Below are 10,024 nucleotides of genomic sequence, written 5' to 3' on the forward strand. Positions count from 1 at the left end.
ATATTAAAATGACAGAATGTTCTTCAAGGTTACACTCTTAGTGATCAATGACTTTTCCAATAATTCGTGAGTAGGGTTAATTTTTTAGCATCACAAATTGCAATTTATGAGCAGATTTTACTTGATGTAATATTTTAGAGCCTGAAATAACTAGAAAAATCGTAATAATAATTATTATTATTTTTTTTTTTTTGATTTTACTAATTTGCATAGCTTTTCCAGGTCTACAAATCACACTTTAAAAGTCCATCTCTTAGCAGTTTTTCGAACAATTTGTGAAACCTGGTTCTTCAATAAAAAATGTTCAGGGAACAAATGAAAATAAGAAATATGATATCGTGGCAAGCAGGACGAGGCCGAGAGCTGTGAGAACGGAGCGAGACCAGTGGCGTGATTGATAACGAGCGTCACTTGCGCGCCTCACTAGCCTCGTATATCACGGAGGAGCTTCGGAAGCATAAAAGGAGAAGTGAAGGATGAGAGAGGACCAGGCCTGGACAGTTATGTTTTGTTTATGTGTGTGATTATTAAAGTGTTTAAATGTTCGCTGGTTTCCACCTCCTTCCCTGATCCTTTAACTTCTCTACAGATATCAGTCTGCATCTTGATTTTAGCTTATTTTTAAAGCTTGTTTTGTTAAATTTGAAACCATTTCAAGCACCTGCTTGGAAGTGTGCTGAGGCCCCCTGATCATTCATAACTGTAAGAGAAAAGTTATGTGTCTAAGTACGGGTTTTTAAATTCTTGTAATCATACAGTTACTGACTTTAAATTACAGTTACAATCATTTTTTACAATGTGCACATATTTCTAAAGTGGAACACATGGAAAACATTTAAAAAATGAAATCTGCTTACTGTTCACAGCACAAACACATAGTTTAAACATGCTTCCAAGGTCTTTAAAAAGTAATTTTCCAAAAATATATTTTTTCCCTTTTTTATTCAGTAAAATTTTAATTTTACAATTAAGATTGAGAGGAGGAAAATTCGTTTAATATTTAAATTCAGTGCTGCCGTAACTTGTGGCAAAATCCAAAGAAAGTTAGAAAAACTGGAATAAAAGCAATACCATGAAGCAGCCCGAAAGCAATGACTAGCATGACGATGGTGAAGAGCGTTCTGAATATGTAGCTACTGGAAGCTGAAAGTACCACCACACCCACAATTGTAGAAAGAGCCCCTTGAAGTATGGGGTAGCCCAGGTGCGTCAGTGCCTCCACAACTCTCTCGTTCACGTCGGGCTTAGTACTGGACACAAACGCGTAGGAGATATGAGCGGAGAAGTCCACGGAGAAACCGATGCTAATGACCAAGTTAATCATGGAGATTGAATCAAGGCTAATGTTTAACAGAGCCATGAAGCCGGTGACTCCCAAAATGACTGAAGCGATGGCAAAGGCCACCCACAAGGCGCAGAGAGGATTTGGAATCAACACAAGGGAGATAGCCAGCATTACTGCGGTTGCCATTGTGATGGTCTGAAGAGTGACATGCCCTATTACAGTATACTGATCGTGGTAAATGAAGGCCGGATGGTAGACCAACAACGGACACGGGCAGCTCTCTGCTGTCTTCCGTAGTGAGTTCAACATGTTCTTCTCTGTGGAGTTCTGAACAATCGTCTGAAGAAACAGACGTGAAGCGGCTATGTTGTTATTGGTTATGTTGACATCCTGTTTGAGCATTGGATGGTGGTCCAGAAACGGATACAGAAGTGTTTTAAATGTAGCTTCTGTGCTGATGTTACTTCCGTGTTGCTCTGCATACTTTTCATAGGAATGAAGCCAAGATGTCGACAAGCTCTTGACAGAATCCAGCTCCTGGAATTGCATAATACAGGACTCAAGTTGATTACGTTCATTCTCCTCCCAATATGGAAATGTGCCGTTGACGGCTAACATTACATTTGGACCATTATAACGAAAGTATGTCTTCTCAGCCTCATAGTATTGGACGATGTAGGACTTATCAAGTGCTAGGTTCTTGAGATCAATGCCTTCCTTAAGCTGCAGGCAGCCATATACACTAACAGCAATGTATACTAAGTAGAAAAAAACTACTATTGCTTTACTCCAAATTGTTGTCAAAAATGGTCCATAGTACTTCCTGAAGAACAATGTCATTGGGTGCTCTTCCTCGGTTCCTGTGTCATGGTTGTAAGATCCTCCGACACAGCAGACAGTGTACGCTTTGGACCGTCCTGGTGGGACCTCCTCTGGGACCTTCATGCAAGTCAACCAGTGTCTGTTCGCCCCCTCCCTTCTGCCATTCAGAGCCAGACAAGCTCCAAAGAAAGTGATGTTATAGAAGTAGCAGAACAAGATGGCCGTTCCCGCATACAGACAGAAAGACTGAACGGATCCAAAGGGGTTCCCGTAGCTGAGGTAGAAGGCTAGCACGTCAGTCAGGGTGGTGATAGTAATGGAAATGGCTGCCTCCCTGTAGGTTTCAGCCATGCGGTCTGGCACTGTGTCTTGAATGTTGGTTCGTTGCCAGCTGGAGATCATGATAAACATGTCATCGATACCGATTCCTAAAAAACAGTTTCACATCTTGAAATGAAAATGTGTCAATTGTGGAGGATATGAAATGTGGTGCTACATTCGCATTTATGCATTTTGAACCGTTTTATACGATGTGACTTAGTGAGTGGGGTAAGATGTGCCACCCACTTAAAAGGATAGTTCACCCAAAAATGAAAATTCTGTGATTAATTACTCACTCTCTAGTTGTTCCAAACCTGTAAGACTTTCGTTGATCTTCGGAACACAAATTAAGATCTTTTTGATTAAATTTGAGACCTTTCTGTCCCTCCATTGACATCTATGCAACTACAACTTGAACGCTTTAAAAAGTTCATAAAGAGATTGTGAAACTGATCCATATTAATTAACTGGTTTAGCCCAAATTTTCTGAAGAGACTTTATCACATTATATGATGAACAGATTCAATTTAGACTTTTATTCACATATAAACATTCATAAACTCACACATCAGTTGTGGTAAACGAAGCACAAGCATGTTCGCTTGACGTGTGAGAACCAATGAGGTTCATTCTCATGTTACGCATCATGTTTGAGCTTCAGCAAGAACCAATGAGGTTCATTCTCGTGTTATGCATCATGTTTGAGCTTCAGCAAGAACCAATGAGGTTCATTCTCGTGTTACGCAGCACGTTTGAGCTTCAGCAAGAACCAATGAGGTTCATTCTCGTGTTACGCATCATGTTTGAGCTTCATCAAGAACCAATGAGATTCATTCTCGTGTTACGCAGCACGTTTGAGCTTCTGCAAGAACCAATGAGATTCATTCTCGTGTTACGCATCATGTTTGAGCTTCATCAAGAACCAATGAGATTCATTCTCGTGTTACGCAGCACGTTTGAGCTTCAGCAAGAACCAATGAGGTTCATTCTCGTGTTACGCATCATGTTTGAGCTTCATCAAGAACGAATGAGGTTCATTCTCGTGTTACGCAGAACGTTTGAGCTTCAGCAAGAACCAATGAGGTTCATTCTCGTGTTACGCAGAACGTTTGAGCTTCAGCAAGAACCAATGAGGTTCATTCTCGTGTTACGCATCATGTTTGAGCTTCATCAAGAACCAATGAGGTTCATTCTCGTGTTACGCAGAACGTTTGAGCTTCAGCAAGAACCAATGAGGTTCATTCTCGTGTTACGCATCATGTTTGAGCTTCTGTAAGAACCAATGAGGTTCATTCTCGTGTTACGCATCACATTTGAGCTTCTGCAAGAACCAATGAGGTTCATTCTCATGTTACGCATCACGTTTGAGCTTCAGCAAGAACCAATGAGGTTCATTCTCGTGTTACGCATCATGTTTGAGCTTCTGTAAGAACCAATGAGGTTCATTCTCGTGTTACGCATCACATTTGAGCTTCTGCAAGAACCAATGAGGTTCATTCTCATGTTACGCATCATGTTTGAGCTTCCGCAAGAACCAATGAGGTTCATTCTCGTGTTACGCATCATGTTTGAGCTTCATCAAGAACGAATGAGGTTCATTCTCGTGTTACGCAGCACGTTTGAGCTTCTGCAAGAACCAATGAGGTTCATTCTCGTGTTACGCAGAACGTTTGAGCTTCAGCAAGAACCAATGAGGTTCATTCTCATGTTACGCATCATGTTTGAGCTTCTGTAAGAACCAATGAGGTTCATTCTCGTGTTACGCATCACATTTGAGCTTCTGCAAGAACCAATGAGGTTCATTCTCATGTTACGCATCACGTTTGAGCTTCAGCAAGAACCAATGAGGTTCATTCTCGTGTTACGCATCACGTTTGAGCTTCTGTAAGAACCAATGAGGTTCATTCTCGTGTTACGCATCACGTTTGAGCTTCTGCAAGAACCAATGAGGTTCATTCTCATGTTACGCATCATGTTTGAGCTTCCGCAAGAACCAATGAGGTTCATTCTCGTGTTATGCATCATGTTTGAGCTTCAGCAAGAACCAATGAGGTTCATTCTCGTGTTACGCATCATGTTTGAGCTTCATCAAGAACCAATGAGGTTCATTCTCGTGTGTCAAGCAGGTTCTGTTGAGCTTCTGTTTTTGTTTGCTAATCAATGGTTATATATGAATAAAATTAAATCTGTTCATCATATAAAGTGATCAAGTCTCTTCAGAAAATTTGGACTAAACCAATTAAGATTAGTTTCACAATCTCTTTATTAACTTTTTAATGTGTCAAAGTGTCAACAGAGGGACAGAAAGGTCTCAAATTTCATCAAAAAGATCTTCATTTGTGTTCAACAAAAGTCTTACGGGTTTGAACGACATGAGAGTGAGTAATTAATGACAGAATTTTCATTTTTGGGTGAACTATCCCATCACCTTTTTTTGTCACATTACTCACTCTCATGAGTCATGTCGATCCCAACCTGTAAGACTTTTGTTCATCTTCGGAACACAAATGAAGATCTTTTTGATGAAATTTTAGACTTTCTGTCCCCTCCACTGACAGCTACGCAGCAAAAAAAACCCTCATCACATTCAGCTGTATGTTCTATATGGCATTTCAAATCTATCCAGTTCTCAAAATATATATCTCAAAATGGAAGCCTTTGGGTAAAGTGTGCCAGGTGTTTTGGTATAACTATACCAGTGCGTCGTCTAATAGTGATAGTGAGCTTCGCCTCAAATATTCTAACAGAAGTTGTTTCAGTCAAATATTCTGTTTCATTGTTTGAGTCCAATATATAATAGAACATAAAAAGCAAATAATGTGCACCAAAAATAAGACATGAAATGGATTACTAAATTGTTATTTCATGTTTTTTTTTTTTTTTTTACTGAGATGTAATTCATTTATTCATTAATTCCCCAATTGCTCAACTTCCCCACTGACATGATACAGCTTACCTCTAACATGGGCAAGTCATATTTCTATGGCCTGATGTTATAGATGCTTGCACTGTGGCACAACTTACCCCAGTATGCCCTGATATTTATTTATTTATTAGTAGATCCATTACCTGGGAATCAAACTTGCAGCCTTGCCATTGCTAACGCCAACTGCAAAGATAATAAACATTTCAGAGTGGATACATTATCTTACCAAGAATCAGGAATGGAGAAGATGCCACAGTAATAACAAATGGCACATTCATGAGTAACAGCAGCCCGAAGCTGGACAGCACTGCTTGTGCGGTGGAAAAAACTCCAAGAGAAGCCACCCACGCTTTATTCCTCACATTGTCAAACCTGTTGAGTAAAATTAAACAATGTACAGCTTTTTGCAATCAATATAAGACTTTCAATCTATGAAATATATTTCAGTTCATGAAATAAAATACACTGGGTACTACACAAACCTCAGGCAAGATATTATTGAAAATGAGATGGCAAGAAAGTAAGTAATTGCAAAAAGTTCAGTGACAGATAGGGTACTCTTCTCAAACTCCTGTTGTCTTGACATGGAGGTGAAATAGGAGATCTGAGAAGAAAAAATACAATTAAAACCTTTCATTTAAGTCATGTCAAGTCACCTTTATTTATATAGCACTTTATACAATACAGATTGTTTCAAAGCAGCTTTACAGAGATAACGACAAAAAGAAGTAATGAAGTCAGTTCAGTGTTAATTTAGTTTCGTTGTATAGATCATCAATTATTTAATTATTTAATTTAATCTATAAAGCAGTTCTGCAAAAAATTATGTCATCGCCCAGTTCAGTACAGTCAGATCAGTAATATTGTTGAATATTAAAGTCACATATACCGAAGAGTCCTTGATTATACTGAGAATCACAGTATGCGAACCCCCCAAAATACAAAATTAATGTGTTAGGAAGGCCTATATTAAAGATATATCCTTATATCCAAAAACATATTTCACAAAAACTTTACTGATGCCATTTGATTTTATATGATGCAACGCAATTCATAAGTGTGAAGTGTCTTCTTTTTGGTGCCACTATATATTAAGCACTTTCATGTGTGATTATGCAAAACATTTAATGTTCCATAATTGTTCAGTAGGTACAATTTTTATTTCAATTACGTTCATGACTGTTTTTTAGATTTTACCCATTAATCTTTCATAAAGCATGTTTGTTTATTTATTTTGAATTGAATTTATTGGAAAATTCAAAACTGGCAAAAAAATGAATAAGACTTAACACATTGGTCACACAGACTCAAACAAATATGAACCACAAAAACATTTAACAGGGTACTTACTTCTGTTACAGAGGTCGTTACATTCGAGAGCAAGTCTATCAACTCTTGAAGCCAGGCATCTCCCAGTGTAGTATTGCTCTCTTTCAGGTAATAGAAAAGTCTCATTGCTTTGGCACTTCGAACAACTCCACTGTGATCCACCTCCACCTTACTGATGACATTTCCCATGTGGAGACATTTGGATTCTGACGGACAGTACTCAGGAAACGTTATGTTGACTAGATGAATGTTGCTGGCATTATAGCGTAGAACATCAAGCATTACATTAGAGTTGCATATTCCATTCACAGTTGCGCAAACATCGGAGAACACAAATGTCTGTGCGTCGTGCGTTGCAGTGATTCCTTTAACTTGTCCATCGATGCGGATGACCTCCTCTAGTGCGGCAACACTGAGAATGTTAGTCTGACAGGAGAATATCAAAGATGCAAAAACCCCGTCAGTGTTTAATCGTATAATTGAAAACTGCGAGTCAATTTGTGGAAAGGTTTCTTGAAAGAAACGCCTCTCCGCTTTAGCGCGGCCGTTTTTCGGAGTAAACTGCTCCACTATGTCGTTGGATTTCAGGTCGTTCAGAAAGTTAAATCCTCCTCCGAGACCTGCGGACACCAACAGCGGTAAAGTGACAAACCACCAAGGGTGGAGGCCTACGAACTTACCGAGACTCTCGAAACACATTCGGATGGGCTTTTCAATGCAGTCTGTGATGTAGGACACCATGACTTCTGAAGAGCTCATCTGCACATTTGGTGTTGAGGAGATACACTAGAACACATATAGGCCTAACATCAAAAGAGCAGGTCATATTTCTCCAGGGAACAGTACATGTAAGAACACAGTGTTCTCTTCAGGCTTTGTCTTTTGTTATCCTGATAACTATTTCCACTAGAATGACCTCTCAAACCTATAATCAATATAGGCTGAGCTTCTTCTGAAAGGGAACAATTTTCTGAAGCAGTGATCCATGTATTCCTCCTGTAAATGTGGAGCAATTTGCTCCCAGTGAAACAATGGACCTCTGAAGTAGCCGACAATGAAAATGGGTAAAAATTCTGAGATCTTCTAAGATAAATTGCATCTTGAGAATGAGAAATTGTATTCTTAAAAATAGATTTCCTTTGTGTTGGTTTCGACAAACCTCTCAGTATGGGCATCTTTTAGAACCTACACTCATAAAGGCTCCAAAAGGGCATTTTTACAGCAAAGGCCCTGTTTACACCTGGTATTAAAATGGATAATAAGTGGAAAACACTAAATACAGGTATAAGGGTCTAAAACTTTTCGAGTTTGTCCACTTTCGACCAGAGGTAGTCGAAAATGCGTTCGACCGGATTGCTTTCTTAGGTCCTGTTTACACCTGGTATTAAGATGCGTTTTGGTCGATTGGATCACAAGTGGACAATACTAAATACAGGTGTAAACGTGGTCTAAAACGTTTTGAGTTTGTCCACTTTTGAGCACTTCCAGAGGAAGTTGAAAATGCATCCGAACGGATTGCTTTCGTAGCGTAAACGCTCATGTGGTCGAATGCGTTCGAACAGCCACAAAATACTATCTACTCTGTCTACCTAATGAGTAAACATAATGGGAAGCAGTCTAGACAGACAGGACTTAAACTTTGTCGGCTGGAGACCCAAGTTTGTTTTGAAGGCGAAAAACATACCAAGCACAATGTTCTCTCACCATTCCTGATTTCTAACACACACTCAGCATTCAGCATGGTTTTGCATCTATGAGAACAGAAACGAACGCTGATAAATGATGTTTTATTAACAAAGTTCGGGAGGAGCACGTTCAGATAATTAACATTATCTGAATGGGGGGGGATTACTCTGGGTTCAGGCCGAACTTCAAGCTCGGAGCCCTCCCCCCGGACAGCACACCAAATACGCATTAAATATTACTCCCTCTAATTGTATGTAAGTGTGAACTCGTGAAATTTATAGTAAATGCAATTAGTTGAACTTAAGAGTGCTTTTTTGACATATTTATAGGATTTAAGTACCTTTATGTAATCTTTATATGAACATTCTTTGAAGGTGTATACTTAACATTTATTGTAAACTAAAATGTTATTGTAATTTCTATTGAAACTTGTATATTTAAACATATGTAATGATAAAGTTGCAATTTAATATACATTTACAATAATGAATATTTACTTTTAATGTATTATTGAATATGTAAGTACTTTACTACTTTATTTCTTTAAAGCATGAAAAATATTATTAAAACATAATGGTTTAAAATGTTTTTTCAAAGTGTACTTAAGTGTGTTATGACAGTCATGAAAGTTTACTCTATATTTAAAGTCCAACTGAAATCAAAATTGACCCTATTTACTTTGTTAGCGCATATTACTAGTCTTGTGGTGAACAATTAATCCGTGCAAGTTAAAACACAGAAAAAAATTGTTTGCCTTCGTAATCTTTAATCAAAGTCTGAAAAGTTACTTCTGTCCTGGAATGGCGTTCCTTCTCTGATGACGTAGGTTTGAGGACTTGGGTTGGGAAACGCTTAACCACTCCCCGGATGGAGAGGAGGAGCGCTAGAGTAAACTTTTCTCCAGTGCTGTGACGTATTTCCCAGTGAAACTGAATATTGAACTGAGGGCAGGGTTTTACTCTAGCGTTCCTCCTCTCCATCTCTCGCTCATTACAGACTAACGGTTTGGGGGGAGTGGTTAGGCGTTTCCCAACCCATGTCCTCAAACCTACGTCATCAGAGAAGGGACGCCATTCCAGACCGGAAGTAACTTTTCAGACTTTGATTAAAGATTACGACGGCAAACAATTTTTTTCTGTGTTTTAACTTGCACGGATTAATTGTTCACCACAAGACTAGTAATATGCGCTAACAAAGTAAATAGGGTCAATTTTGATTTCAGTTGGACTTTAAATACACTTAAGTGGCCTTTCATTTCATTAATAATATATTATCTGAAAGTACAGTTTTTTAAACGTATACTTGAGATTGGAAGTGCACTACAAGTGCACACACTATGCAATTTTTCACAAGATTAAACACAGACACACACACATTCACAAAACATTTAGAAATCTATTATTAGAATCAGTATGAAACTTCTGAATTAAAAACAATTTTCCAACGGGCTAACCAGTATTTTTCAATAGACATTTATCTCACCTTGTGGCTCATGCAGTGCTTTATTGGTAACAAGCCAGTATTGTTAAGAATTTAGGATTTATTTTGTCAGTATGACTCATGATTAGTTATTCCATTTCCAGCACAGTATTTGTCACATCTGGACTAAAGTATGAAATAGTGAATAAAAAACAACAACTTTATAACAGGGTGCA

At 38.4% G+C, this 10,024-nt stretch overlaps 1 protein-coding gene across 1 annotated transcript; it reads right to left on the reverse strand.

Moving 5' to 3' along the window:
• Window positions 1-199: 199 nt before the first annotated feature.
• On the reverse strand, window positions 200-7,424 carry ptchd3b (patched domain containing 3b; the record flags this gene model as incomplete). The annotated part of the gene is made up of 4 exons (XM_081374408.1): window positions 200-2,535; window positions 5,581-5,726; window positions 5,837-5,958; window positions 6,705-7,424. The coding sequence occupies 4 exons, from the start codon at window positions 7,422-7,424 to the stop codon at window positions 1,007-1,009; spliced, it is 2,517 nt and encodes an 838-aa protein (XP_081230534.1). The 3' UTR covers window positions 200-1,006.
• Between the last annotated feature and the right edge of the window lie 2,600 nt (window positions 7,425-10,024).

Source organism: Scardinius erythrophthalmus, assembly GCF_964197995.2.
Source record: "Scardinius erythrophthalmus genome assembly, chromosome: 9".
NCBI lineage: Eukaryota > Metazoa > Chordata > Actinopteri > Cypriniformes > Leuciscidae > Scardinius > Scardinius erythrophthalmus.